At 38.4% G+C, this 14,825-nt stretch overlaps 2 protein-coding genes across 5 annotated transcripts in view; one reads left to right on the top strand and one right to left on the bottom strand.

Moving 5' to 3' along the window:
• Window positions 1-3,770: 3,770 nt before the first annotated feature.
• LOC117293658 (protein PIH1D3-like) lies at window positions 3,771-11,545 on the bottom strand. Its single transcript, XM_033776048.1, has 7 exons — window positions 11,477-11,545; window positions 10,012-10,126; window positions 9,359-9,431; window positions 8,766-8,868; window positions 7,005-7,101; window positions 5,939-6,024; window positions 3,771-5,007 (listed from the first exon to the last, which is right to left on the bottom strand). The coding sequence occupies exons 2-7, from the start codon at window positions 10,090-10,092 to the stop codon at window positions 4,881-4,883; spliced, it is 567 nt and encodes a 188-aa protein (XP_033631939.1). The 5' UTR covers window positions 10,093-10,126; window positions 11,477-11,545; the 3' UTR covers window positions 3,771-4,880.
• Window positions 5,960-14,825, top strand: part of LOC117293657 (progressive ankylosis protein homolog) — a 27,839-nt gene continuing 18,973 nt past the window's right edge. For 3 of the 4 annotated variants that reach the window (XR_004519451.1, XR_004519452.1, XM_033776046.1), the window contains exons 1-2: window positions 11,616-11,833; window positions 14,655-14,764. Coding sequence is in view for 2 of the 4 variants with exons in the window: in XM_033776046.1 (XP_033631937.1) it covers window positions 14,678-14,764 (87 nt within the window). In the remaining 2 variants the exon portion in view is untranslated. Of the gene's footprint in view, window positions 6,009-11,615; window positions 11,834-14,654; window positions 14,765-14,825 lie in introns of those variants that run through there. The other variant, XM_033776047.1, reaches the window with a different exon arrangement.

The raw sequence follows: 14,825 nt of genomic DNA, 5'->3' as shown, positions 1-14,825 counted from the left end.
AGGCCTAATTATTATTAATGCGGGTTTTGTCAGAGTTTCATGTAGACATGTACTTTTTATCGTCACAGTTCCATATCTCATCGATCAAGTTCTTTTGTATGTCGGTTAGGAGCTCTTTGATCACCATGAAAATGTATTTCACGACCTTAATAAAAAGTTCACATTGGTGCTTTACATTCATCATAATGACTCATTATTTGAACAAGGTCACAGTGCCATTATGAAACTATGTTTTACTAACTCCCCAAAACACATTAATCATACAATTGGTTGGTTTTTATTGCTCGTATTAATCAATGCTCGACGAAGATGAAAATCGGTACAGAGAAAAGGTAATTTAGTGCCATACCCAAAGCTGACAGAAAAAACAAATTACCCACAAATTGGCAACATGAGATGAACAGGTAACTGGTGCACTTTGTACCCGATCTTTATACGGTAGTCGGCATTCATTGTCAACAATTATATCCACGCATTCATTACCCACCGGCATTGGTATCCTAGGAAACATTCAACAATATTGGACTCCATGTTGAATTTTGTGACCAATACGTAATCAACAGACAGAGCTATTGACTCTATAGTTAGGCAGACCGCGTTGAAGGGCCCTTTAGAATGGGGGGATGATATTGTTCAGATATTTACCGAAGCAATTCAGTAGAAATGGTGAAAACATTCTGTCTGAGGATGGCAACAAGGGTGTCATTCAAAATAAATTGAACACATTTTTCCTTTTTGGATTATTGTCTATGTTAATGATCATAATAAACTGTTGTTGAGGTTATAACATTAACAAAAATGTAAACAAATTCGCTGATATTTTTCAATCTCAAATTGGAAATGCAATGTAACAACTGAATACAATCTAGTATGTGCCCACTTATATTATACTTTTTTTGCAGCATGCACTGTTAGCGGCACTGGATACCTTTGGTAATAGACCCTTCCCATGAAAGATGTAAATTGCACGTAGCGCGTGCGCACTAACGTTTTGGTTGGCAAAATGAGGGAACATCGCGCTGTTTTGTACACGGCTAATGTGTGCGTGACGCAGACGCGATTGCGCGTCTGCTTAGTGTACAACTCTATGGGTCTGTACCAACAGGGTCTGTACGCATGCGTGAATGTAATTAGCATAATTTCATGGGAAGGCTCCATTGGCAAAGACCAGCCCAGTATTCTCACTTGGTGTATCCCAACATAATGCATAAAATAACAATGTCTGTGAAAATTTTGACTCAATTGGTCATCGAAGTTGCGAGAGAATAATGAACAAAAAACACAAATTTGTGTACTTTCAGATGCCTAATAAAAGTCTTTTGATATTTGAGTGAGAAATCATACCTCTTTCTCAAAACTATCTTATTTCAGAGGGAGCCGTTTCTCACAGTGTGTTATACTATCAACAGCTCTCATTACTCATTACCAAGTAAGTTTTAACTGCAATATTGTCCAGTGTCTTTAACGTATACTTTTATATTGTATTCTACTGAACCTTTAATATACATCGTGCCTGCTAACCTTTCACCTAGTGGGCTTTGTAAATATAATTTAATAAAAGCATGTAAACAGATGCAACATCTTTATTTTACAAACTGCATCTTTTGGAACTCCTTGCCTGATGCATGTTTCATGTTTCCTTCCATCCAACAATGTTTCAAGAGGAATATTTATTTGGTCCTGCCTCCCCTTAGATATTTCCGTTAGGTTTTCTACTTGCAGCCCACCTAGGATGGCTTAAGCCTTGTCTCGGGCAAGCTTCCATACAATTTTTAAAAACAAAAACTGATGTGGAGAAAATTCCTAGGAGGCAATGCAGCGATGAGTTGTAAATCAACACTTAGATTACAAAACTCTGCCCAAAAGTATTTCACTTGTTGGTGACTTGCATAATTTAATCCAATTCAAATGTTTGAATGTTTGACACAGAGAGCCCCAGATATCGATTCGGGTTTTGTTTACTGTTTAGAGGCTTCACCTTCAGCTGTCTTTCTTCCATGTTTCAAGCAGGGCCACATTTCATAAAACCCATAAGCACACAAACTTGCCAAGCCCAAACAAACTTTTGCTTAGCAAAAAACGGTAAACCAGCCAGAATACTATAAAGTTACTGTTGCTGCAACTGCCACCCTGGTAAATTCTTGCTTAGCCAAGCAAGTGCCTGTAAGCACACAAACTTGCCAAGCTCCCACAAACTTTTGCTTAGCAAAAAAAAGGTAAACCAGACAGAATACTATACAGTTACTGTTGCTGCAGCTGCCACACTGGTAAATTATTGCTTAGCCAAGAAAGTGCCTGTTAGCACACACACTTGTCAAGCACAAACAAACTTTTGCTTAGCAAAAATAGGTAAACCAGCCAGAATACTATACAGTTACTTTTGATGCAACTGCCACCCTGGTAAATTAGCCAAGAAAGTGCCTATAAGCACACAAACTTGCCAAGCAAAAACAAACCTTTGCTTAGCAAAAATAGGTAACCAGCCAGATTATCAGTGACTATTGCTGCAACTGCCACCCTGGTAAATTCTTGCTTTGCCAAGAAAGTGCGTGTAAGCACACAAACAAACCTTTTGCTTAGCTAGGTAACCAGCCAGATTATCAGTTACTATTGCTGCAGCTGCCACCCTGGTTAATTCCTGCTTAGCCAAGACATTTGCTCAGCAGAATTCTCTGCTAAACAGCTTTATGAAAATGGGCACAGGTGAGAGATGCTTAATCATTTTCACCCCCTCTGTACTCTCAAGCCAACTTTTACAACCCTCCTCCCCAGATAATGACAACCCTATTAATCTTATTGATAAACACAAACAGTGTACAGTTAACCAGCACTGTTTACTCAACTCAGTATTTGTATTTGTGTTTAGTGGTAATATATACCCTGATTAAGAATGATACCAGCATTTACAACCACAAAAGGAGGAACCTGATGGGATTGGTCTTATCTTTTATGGACCCAGTTTTTTGACCGATTAAAAGTACAGTGGTGTGTACATTTTTCTGTAGGTCTGTGGTTAGCTAGCCCCATGTATAGGACTCTTCCTCTGTGCATGCTATACACACATACAGACTGGTATAATACAAAAGTGTAAGGCCGCTAGGACAAGTGGTTAGCCAGCTTGTTTTGCTGCCTTAAAAAAATGATGCAATATTGTGTCCGAATCGATGACTTTGGCTGTGATTAAGTCCATAATAATGTAAAGTCCCAGGCCTGATACTTCACGAAGACAACGAAGGCGATTGCCTCAGTGCCCCCTGGTCATTGCCTTGGTGCCCGTGAAATGCTCCAGTAGAAATTAACAATTTCCTCATAGGGTGACCTTTACCAAGGAGAAAATGCCTTGGTGCCCTTGCCCTTTCAAAACTGAAGCATACGGCCTGAAGCCTTATTGCGCAATGTTATCATCGCAGCCAACATGCCGCTAGAGGCGTTGCCAGGTGGGGCAAGAGGACCCCACTCAACCCTTGCTTACTCCCTCTGCTGCCCCAAATGTGAGATCGGAAAAAGGCACAAATGAATGGTTGAGTCATGGACCTCCATTGGCTGAAATATATAAAAATACCACACTGTCTTTTCCCCCACCCCCATAAAAATGTCTTGCTTGATTTAACCAAACAAGGCTGCAAGAGAAGTTATGAGGGACCTTTTATCAAAAATTAAGTATTTTTATGCATTACTGACAACCCTAAATAAATTGTTAAATATAAAACAGCTTATTGTAAAAAAAAGTATACTTGACACTCTTTTTTTATATTAAGAATATTTTCTGGTTTTATTGCATACAAAACTTGATTTGGAAAATATTCACAAAATGGACGGATTCAGTGAAAGGAAGGAATGATCTGTTATTAATATATAGGCCCCTAACTTTACTTTTCATTAACACAACAATTCTGATATTTACAGTGCTGAATTAAACATTAAAAACTAAAAATACTTTCCAAATGAGCAAAACCAAATAAGATGCGGTGATGAACAGTGAGGCAACTTATTTGGTACAAGATGGCCATAAAAATGTATCGCATTATTGCTTATTGACCAAATTCAGCTGAGACCGTCAACACAATAATCTTGGTTGTGCCATTTTGGGAGTCAATATCCCTGTGTTTAACGTTGTAGAACAATTTCTAGGTGACACAGTGTTGACACACTTACTCGTTTGACTCCCAAAATAGTGAGTTTGACTCAGTTGCCACGTCTGATGTTCAAGCACGTCAATGAGATTTCAACAATTGTTTCTCTTAGTCTAATGATATTGGTTTCTTCTAAATAGCCTGTTATATTGTATATTTGGTGTACCTTTTGTATTATTATTGTATATTTCTAGCTTTAATTTTCCTGTTTGCTTACTTATCTTTATATGTGTTTTTTTGTGAAGCGCTTAGAAACTTATTTTTAGTATAAAGTGCTATATAAATGTAATTATTATTGTTATTAAAATCACCCAGGCATAAAAAAAACCTTGGAAAACATGTCCCCCCTTTTTTCTAACACACAGTCCTACAAACGATTGCATTTTAACAATCCATGTTAAATGTTGAACAAGTAAACAGCACCCAGTCACCTATAGTTGGTAACACATGTAGGGAGGTCACACTACCTATTGAACAATCTTGCAGAACACAATAATAGTTTCTGATTGACCCTTTTGCATTGATGTCATCCAACTGCCATCTTGGAGGTCAAACGACGAGGAAACACAGCTATGCAAGTGTGGTGCACAGAATGGGCCAATAAGGAACCTCCTTTTGACATCTACATGATGGCACCCTACTGCAGTGATGTCTCGGGCATTGTCTTATTTGTCATTTGATCCAATGAGAGAGGTACCATTCTTGTCGTAAACTGGCCGAGGATAGTCAATAAGATCTCTGGGTTGGTCACGAGTGAAGGAAGTCATACTCTCTCACCATCTTGCAAGTCACAACTAGCATCTCTTTGTCCGAGATCCACTGGGCTTTACCATTCTTCCCATCGACAGGGTGCGGGAGGTGAAGGCCAAGTTTACTGTGATGGGCAAAGACAGAGTAGCATGAGGTCAGAGCCGTATATTGTGAGAGTTATGACAATTTGCGATTAGAAGCCATTTTGTTCCCCAAGAAACGCATGGGCGAACATGGGGTGCCAGACTTGTCTGATCGTTGGGTTGTGCTGCATTTGGAGACAAAATGGCGTCCAGCAACCACGTGACCAAAGAAAACTGGTCCCTCCATGTCGCAACTCTCTCAATACACAGCTCTGCATGAGATTTATGAAAGGAGCCCTCTATTGGTGTCAGTAGCACAAGCTGGAGAACTTTGTTCCCAGCTTGTGATCCTAGTGCCTCAACCAGAGTAGCTAGGATGGGCTGCTGTATATCTACACCAATTGGACCATACCCCTGACCTAATAAACCCCGGTCACCTCTTCCTGTTTACGGAAAGGTTTGACTCTATCAATAACAAAACCTCTTTTGTGAAAATCCATTGCAAATAATTATTGTCATTATTTGCCTTGTACTAAAGACAGTGCTCCATCGCAAAAGTCTTTGAGGAATAGAATTAATTGTATCTCAGTAGAAACTTAAGCCATTCATACTTTATTCCTATATTACTTTATTTTATCCCTTCTTTCCTTGTAATGGAATTCAAAGATTTTCCACTGCTTCCATAAGCATTCAGTTTTCAGTCTTGTAAAATCCTATTGTTTGTATTGTATGTTGTGTTTGTATGGAAACAAATGTGACTGATTTGATTTGATTTGATTCCTCTTTTTTTCTTCATTCAAGAGAAGGAAAACAAAATGTCTAGGTTTAACATCACCACATTAACTTTGACTGTCCACATGCCAAGTGGCGCTGACCACTATACCTCCGCACAACAAGTAGGTCAGGGTTGCTGTGTGGATCACATTACCAGGGGTTGATAATCTGACTAAGGATGTTTTCTTGTGTACTTACTATTTAGGTGTCCTACAGTCCAAGAACTTGTCTGTAACATCCAAATCGACGTCGGCCAACTTGGTATCTGGTAAGTTGATCTTTATCTGTTGTAATCAAAAGCAGAAATAGTCACCGATTATGCTTAGTAATTGGAGGACAGGAGTAATAAATGAATAAATTAATATTTATTCAGATTTATTGTTCTGTAATAGGAGACCTTTGAGACAACTCACTCACCGGTCCTTTTATTTTGTTCTCGTAGCAGAAAACAATGGAAAAGGACCGGTGTCCACATTTCTATAGTTTTTCTTGCCGAGAACAACTGAAAAGGACTGTTGAGTGGGATGCCCACATTTGAGAGAGGTCTAAGACAGTATTGTGTTGGATTTGACCCTTAGCGCTAATTTACCAAGCTTGGGGGGTTGTATGCTACCCATGGAGTTAATTTTATTTCATTTTATTTCAAGACATTTATAACATTGAGAAAGTTTGAGGAATGGTCATAAAGTGTGCCGGGTGAACAGGGATAATAATGTTGTTAAGTGCTTTGATCTAGACTAGGATACATGTGTACTTAATGGGGTGTCGTGGCTGAGCAGATAAGAGCACCAAACTCAAGCTCTGGTGTTTCTTTTCAGCTGAGTGGGGGTTCGAAACCCAGTCGTGACACTTGTGTCCCTGAGCAAGACACTTAACTATAATTGCTTCTCTCCACCCAGGGGTAAATGGGTACCTGTGAGGGCAGAGATGGTTCTTGTGGTTGGTTTAGCGTAGTGCGCTACACATTTGGGAGCTGAGATAGTTAAAGGAATGAAATGGCCCAGTGATCAGGGTAATAATGTTGGAAGCGCTTTGAGACATGGTGTAGAAAGCGCTATATAAAATATGAATATTATTATTATTATTATTATTAATAAGAACCAAGTATTATTACTAACTATTGTAATAGATCAACCCAATGATGCCCGCCAATACCCCAAATGCTGGAATTAATTTTTGGTAGATTTGTGCTACACTGCTCCCACATTGAGGGTGCTTAATGGATCGTGTGTTATGGAAGTTTTGATTGTCATCCCAAACTCACCACCATATCCTCACAGCATACAGTGCTGGGTGTCTTGTTGCCTAGCTGTAAATACATATCCTCCGTCGTGACCGCTTGCTTCATGATGATATCATATCTAAATCAAAGAAGACAACACTTTATAAAGCCCATAAATAATCACTAATATATCTGGAAAAATCAGAAATTATCTTTCACAAGAAACTCTGATCTTGTGGGTACAACCACGAGTACAACTTTTTTGGTAGGAGTGTTGGCTCTGAAAAGAGCCTGTGTGGACTCGGAATTCGTGGTCTCAATGTTTAGAACAGTATTCTCTGCTCCTCTGGGCCCAATTTCATAGCGCTGCTAAGCACAAAAATTTGCTAAGCATGAAATTTCTTCCCAGATAAAAACAGGATTACCAGCCAAATTTCCATTTGTTGCATAGTGCTTGTTACTGGTATTCAGCTTTTGTCTGCTTTTCCTGAAAATCGCATGGAAATTTGGTTGGTAAACCTGTTTTTATCAAGGAAGAAATATCATGCTAAGCAAATTTTTGTGCTAAGCAGCTCTATGAAATTGGGCCCAGCTCTTGCTGCAGTGCTCCAAGCAGAGTATTCTGTTAAAGGAACATGTTGCTTTGGATCGGACGAGTTGGTCTTTAAAAAGCGTTTGTAACCGTTTGTTATAAAATGCATGGTTAGAAAGAGGTTTTAAAAGTAGAATACAATGATTCACACAAATATGCCTTGAAATTGCGTGGTTTTCCTCTTACCATCGACGGTTGGCCATTTATGGGAGTCAAATTTTTGACTACCATAAATGGCCGACCATGTTAGTTTGCAAAGTAAAACGAAACCCATGCAATTTCGAGGCAAATTTGTGAAGATCATTGTATTCTACTTTTACAACACCTTTCTAACCATATGCATTTTACAACAAACTGTTACAAACGCTTTTCAAAGACCAACTCGCCCGATCCAAGGCAACATGTTCCTTTAAAAGCATTGAGACGTTGAGACCACACATGGGGTACAGGACAGGTGCATGTAAGTGCGCTGCGCATCATGCAAGGGGCCGATAAGAATAAACTCACATCAGGCTAGAAGCCAACTCACAAAGCCTTCCCGCCCGAATACTTGAGACAACACCAGCTCTTTTCAGAGCCAAGAGGAGCTTCAACAAAAGAGATTTACAGATGGTTGTACCCGCAAGTTTACTATTTATTTATAGTTTCTTCCTATTTATCCACACTATGCAAAGCTTCAAACAACACTTAAAGGGATGCTGCAGTGAATTCAAATAAAACAGTTAATTTTGCTGTCATTTATTTCTGATATATGTATTGAACATCAATAAAATGTGTTTTGTTTTTTCCCCGACATATCTGACTTGCGTAATTAGCGAATAAGTCATGCCCCCCCTTTTGTGGATTGTTACGGCCCCCCTACCATCGACGTCACGTCGGGAATTCAAACCTATCGTCGGCAAAAAGAGTCTGGTCCCTAACTACACCCGCCTAGGTACCAGGCCACACAGTGCACACGTCTCTATATGCACACAGCCAGGGGGCCCGACGGCTTGGGTTACCGACATGACGTCACGCTTATGCAAATGAAGGCTCCCTTTAAGGGGCGGGGTAGGTTCCCCTAATCTCTTGAAAACCATTTTAAAAATACTTGCGCATTTAATAAATATTATAAAAATATATTTCAGGTTCAAGAAAGTCATGTTTAATCGTTCAAATGAATAAAAAAACACTGCAGCCACCCTTTAAGAATAAAGTCAATGTCATCTTACTCGGGCTGTGGTCTAGGGTCGTCCACATCATCATACTGAGAACCCTCAGGAACTTCATCTGCATCCCAAATATCCTTAGACTGTGTCTTCTTTGTCTCTGCTTCTGCCAAGGAGAAATGTACAAGCAAAATTTATCTCAGTTAAATTTTTACCAAAAATGTTTTCCAAATAAATGTTACTACGGGAGAGCTCTATTAAAGAAAGGGCAAGAATAACACCACTGGTGAAAAGGGAGTTTGTGGCGAAACTACAAAAATCTTTGTTGGAGTTTTTCTGTAATCTAGCAGAAAAAAATGCAAATTTCTGTCACACAGACATGCAATGTTGTATAGGGTTAAAAATGCAGAAATGTGTCAGAACTTTGTATGGTGTTGATTAGGCCTGGGAATAACCAACGGAACCCACATCACTTGCTGTGGTGCACTGTGCTTTTGCTGTTTTGCTCAGTGCAAAGTTCCAATACGCATTTAAATTTTCCTCTGTCATAGAAGTGCCCCTTACCAGAGGAAAATTGCTGTGCGCTTTCAAGAACAAAACTCAAGGCCTGTAGCAACATTTGGTGAAGTCTTTGTGAAGAAGCAAAGGTGACTTACCTTTCTGTTTAGCCTGGACGCCAGCAGCCGGTCCGATTGCTCCTGGGCCTAGTCTTGCTGCTGTGCTTACAGTCTATCAATTGAGGAAGAGGACGTAAGAGAGGAAGACCATTTAAATGAAGCACAATGAGAATAATGGCTCTAAGATTAATATTGTACATGAAACGCACACACCTGTTTTTTCTTAAAGCTCAGGCGTATCAAAATTGGGGCCTAGCATGCAAGTCTTTACCGTAGCTCCTCAGCACTGGCCAAGCCGGGTGTCCTGTTTCAGCAAGTCTATGGCCCTTTTTGAAACCTTGGTTTCAGCTACAGATTCAGCTCTGGATACATTTAGCTTGGCACCGCGGTTGTTTTGACAATTGCGCGTGCTTTGCGAATGTGCTCAGACGAGAGAATGGAGCCTGAAGCCAGATCCAAAGCCGAAGTAAAGCGCATTGAGACGGTTGTTGTGAAATGCGCTATATAAGAATCTGTTATTATTATTATTTTGAAAAGGGCCTATGAGGGAGAAACATCTTTTCCTATGTGAGCCAGTGCCCCATGTGGGTTTCCAGAGAGTGGACAAAATCTTGTCAATATCATTTTTTTTTTCTTTTTCGGTATGAAACTTTAATAATAAAAAAACCAAAAACTGAAGTTTTGGTGTTTACCTTGTCTTCATCATCACTTCCTTCTTCTGAAGCCTTGAGTAAATCAGCGAGAGCTGCTATATTTACAGCAGGGAAGTCCATTCTAAGTGTGTTCAGCACAGCACAGCCCTGTTAACTAAAATTAATTGGTACAAGTAGTTATTATTTTAAATCATCCAGTCTAAAAAACAAAAAACATGCATTCAAAACAGCTCCGATTTCATGGAAACTTTTCTTCTACAAAGACGACAAATTTGTGATTTTGTTGTAGTCTAGCAGTTTTGGAATGAGCCCCCAGTACTCCTTTTTCTTGAAATTTTGTCATTATCGGTCAAACTAGATTTAACCGATAATGACAAAACTTTGAAAAAAGGAGTACAGCCCCCCAGTTACTGTGTCTATAGGTCCAAGTAAGACTGAGTGTAAGATGATTTTAATACAAACAGTTTAGCGTTTGAGTGAAAACTTCTGCATGATGAGCAGGTCCCTATAAATAAATAAATAATGTAATATTAATTAAATAATTAAATTTTACGATTATGTTTTCAAACTAATTTCACTATAATGTCTTTAAATTTTATAGTTTTTAAAGTGATTGTGGGTTTTTTTACTTCTTCTAAAATAAACAAATCTTGCCCTTGAAAAAAATGGCTGATATAAAACAATCGTGAAAGTGCTTGTCAATAATAAATATCATTGATTTTATAATAGATTCAATTATTTTTTCATGTTTCTTTTAGGAATGATTTAAGGTGACCAGGGGCCGATTTCACAAAGCAATAAAATTCATCGTAAGACAAATTTTCAGTATCACCATATGAGATTTGTATTGGTTACAATGACATCACACTTTACTTAGCAACTATCTTGATTTGCAGTTATGATCAATCCTAGATCTTTGTGAAATTGGCCCCAGGGGTAATAATGTTGAAGCGCCGTCACTCAGCATCACTGCGTGACGGACTGGAGTGCTATGTAAGAAGCCACTATTTATTATAATATAATTAATATTGTTAATTTTTTTAGGAATTAGTTTTTGAACAAAAAAGCAAGAGAATTTGTCAGAATCAGCAGATCATTGTTGATGGATAATAAATTAATATTAAATAATAAAACTGACAGTATGCTCAAACAAGAAACATGCACATTGAGTGAATATTTTATTGTAAAATTGTGCAACACAAGTCAGTCCTCATGGTCGTGGGAAATATATTTCTTCCTCCATGATATGACCAAACAACAGCTCTAATTATCGCACCAACGTTAGGTTTTGCCATGGCAACCAACTTCAAATAACAACATGACTAAATGCCTAAGTAAATGCTAAACTTGTACTTTTTTTCATTGTTGACAAATTTTATTGTTTACATCGATAACCACATGACATGCGTGGATAAGAACCCGTATCAAGTAATTATAAAACTTTCTTAAAAAGCATAAAACAGTTAATTTATATTCTTCAGTTCACTCAGTGACAATGACTTACCCTGAAAATGCATAAAAAATGGAGAGAACTTTAGCCTTCAGAATGTTCGACGTTCACTATTGATCGGACTTGCAGCATGTATACAGCGCCCTCCAGTGTCATCTCCCATATTTATCTAGCTCGGGCCAATTTCGGGGGTGAGATCTCGTGCGTGATGGGGGACACGGCCTCTGCATGCATGTCCTGTGCATGTGAAGTGTGAGCCTTGTTGTTGAGTAAACTAAACAGCTGATTTATATGAGATAGAGCTATGAGAGCTACCTCCATGGAGCACGGAGGTACTAATTCTACCTCCATGCATGGAGAGAGTATCATGACGGGTTAATCTGGTTGAATCGAAGTGAAGTCATTGGGAATGTAAGTTGATAATTAATCCCTCACCAGCTCACCTGGTCATCATCTGGTCAGTCAGCAGTGGTTTTTGTCCCCTCCGGCATCAGGCTGTCCTCTGTGTGTGCAGTGGACCCAGGTTCGATACCTCTACCGGATCCTTGCATGGATTTTTTCCTCTGTACTTGGATTGGGTCTGTTTTTCAGCAGTGCCTAGTATAGTCAGTTAGTCTGTCAGAGAGCCTGTAGAAAAAGTCAGAGGGACTGAAAAAAACAGACACAATCTATCCTATTCTAAACACTAATTCATAAATACCTCCTCAGACAGTTTCGCTAATCCTATTGGTTGGTGGAGTGCGCGTCACGTGGGTGTGTATGTATAAACCTTTGTTTATGACCGGTAAAAAGTGTTAGGGATAACTTTCCGTATGGCGCTACCACTTTTTCACTCATTTTTAGAAAAAGGGATATCCCATTGATTGAGGTAAATTAGATACTATCGTAGGAGGTCCTGTTTTCGAGGTGTCCCTAAAATCGTGGCAAATCTTTTACCTCTCTGTGCGCGATGTAAACAGTCCCTAGATAAAAATTGTGTGGTTCTATTTGCCAAGCAAAGAGTCTCCTCTCCCTTGACCAAAACTTAGAAACACGTAAGGCTCCACTGGATATTTGCACTTGTAAATGCAAAAAGTTTGGTATTTTAGGCATTTCTACAAGGTACAAAAATATGTCATAATGTTGAGGCCATATAAAAATATTTGCCCACCGAAAAAGTTCCATCAAACACTATTTCAATTCACAAATCATGATGATCAAACCATGTGACAGAATTCTTTGCTGAGCATTCTGGAAAAAAAAGTACAGAGGCTTAAAGAAGCCATGTGCCTTATATATCATTTTCTAATATTTTTGGAGATTTTTTTTTTAACCCTCCGATCAATATTATTATTAATATTAAAATTTAAACGATCAGCTTGTTGATTCAATTATCACTGTTTATTTATACGCTTTATTATACATTTTAAGAGAACAAAAAGGGGGAAAAAAAATCAGATTTGAAAGCCAATGATTATTCACACTTTTTTTTTAAATTATTTATTTTTGTTATTTTTTGCAAATTACCATGGTAATTTGAAAATTTCATTAAAAAATATTTTGACTAAAACAAAGACAACTGCTGGCTATAGAGTAATACACAGAGTCTCAAAGAACACTTGTAGTCACTGTAGATGTTTCTTCCATGTATGGCTTCACCGGGAAACTATGCTTTCTTGAAAACAGGAAAAACTCAAAACAAATGGGGCCAGTTGAAGTCATCGAAGATCGGTGTGTAGTGTGAACATTTCAACGTCCATCAAGTTTTAATAAATGTTTGCATACTTCATATTAACAAAAGAAGGTAATTAGGGCATCGGTTGATATAAGGCATCATTATTTTTTTCCCAATTCTAAGAAAAAGGCATAATAGCGTGAAAACTGGTAAGGGGAGGATATTATTTTATAGGCCTATCGAATGAAAAAGTGGTGGCGCCATACGGAAACTTTTCCAATGTTAGATCATGGGCGTGACACGCGACCTTGCACCTGTTCTTATAAGACAGTTTCTTCATTCCTATTGGTCGAGAGCAACGAACAGCTGAAACAGTTGTGCCACATCACGCGATACGCGCGACGCGCACAGCATTCCCTTATAAGGAGTTGTTTACCCGAGGGCGGCGGAGGGCTTTTCCATTTCATAGCTGGAGGGGTGTTGTGTTGGAAGGGAATCTTGGTATATTGATTGTCGTGAATCTGCTGGTGCCAGATTGACCATAGATTGACCATGGACATCATACAAAACAGCTGCATATGTATGAATGTAATCCATTATATATAGATTATTCATTTATATGATCAATTGGGATCAGGAATTGAAGCTCTGTGCTCAAATATAGAATGCAGAAACTGCTAGATCAGATGACCCTTCCCCCCCAAAAAAATAAAAATAAAATGTGTTTAGAGTGCCAGCCTGCTTTATTTTTGGTGGCTGCCTCCTTTAAAAATTAACGATCTCAGCTGAACAATATAAATTTAGAAAAAAAAAAAACAGCTGGTCATCTTTAATGTAAAAAGGTGTTGGCTGACCATTTAAAAAAAAAAAAAGTTCATCATGTTTACTTTCATTTCAGTGATTTCAGAGCAAATTTTTTTTTTAAGCAAAAGTGACGTCACTAGTGCAGGGTGCTATTTTAGTAAATTATCTCCCCGTGGGCATAATTGTTTGCTTTGTTTCCATCAAATTCGACACAATTTTTGAAAATAGCTTTGTGATGTTTATTTCAAACTGTGACCAACTGTTTTTGTTTTCGCATGTATAAAGCTTTCCATAAATAGTTAAATCCAACCCCGATTGGCAAATACTTGGGCTGTGACCCTGCAATAGAAAGGTCAATCTATGTATAGGGGTTTTCATTGTCCTGCCACCACTTTTTCACTTACCAAAAGTAACATCTCATATTTGACATTTTGGTATACATGTAAAATACTATTGTATGCTCATGTGTGTTGTGTTGTCATTATGTCTATTTCCCTGTACCAATTGAGTTCCAGTTGGAACCAGATTACACCATCAAGTTCATTATGATTGTTTACTTACATTAAAGTTTCATTTCAGTGATTTCAGAGAGTTTATTTTTTTTTTAATGAAAGTCTTCTGACGGTGGCTTACTAGCTGCTCCTAGAACTATTAGTTAATCAGAACGCACCTCATAGTTCTAGGAGGTACAGTAAGCCATTACTCTGACTCTCACAACACAAACAAAACCTGTGAATTTTTAAAATCATTTATTTCCATTTTCCGTTTTTGCAGACTTGCCTTTGTAAACGATCATCATGACGACATCAATAACTTATAAACAAATCATTATATTTCTGTTGCCGCTGACTTTGACGAATTTGATTATCAGCATCGGTGATCAGGTAAGTGCAAAGTACTCCTTAAGGTGTTCTGGCAATCCGCCCGGAACACCTCTTGTTAAAC

Source organism: Asterias rubens, chromosome 8, assembly GCF_902459465.1.
Source record: "Asterias rubens chromosome 8, eAstRub1.3, whole genome shotgun sequence".
Classification (NCBI taxonomy): domain Eukaryota; kingdom Metazoa; phylum Echinodermata; class Asteroidea; order Forcipulatida; family Asteriidae; genus Asterias; species Asterias rubens.
The sequence above is the reverse complement of the archived record's forward strand: the minus strand, read 5'-3'. Positions and strand labels throughout refer to the sequence as shown.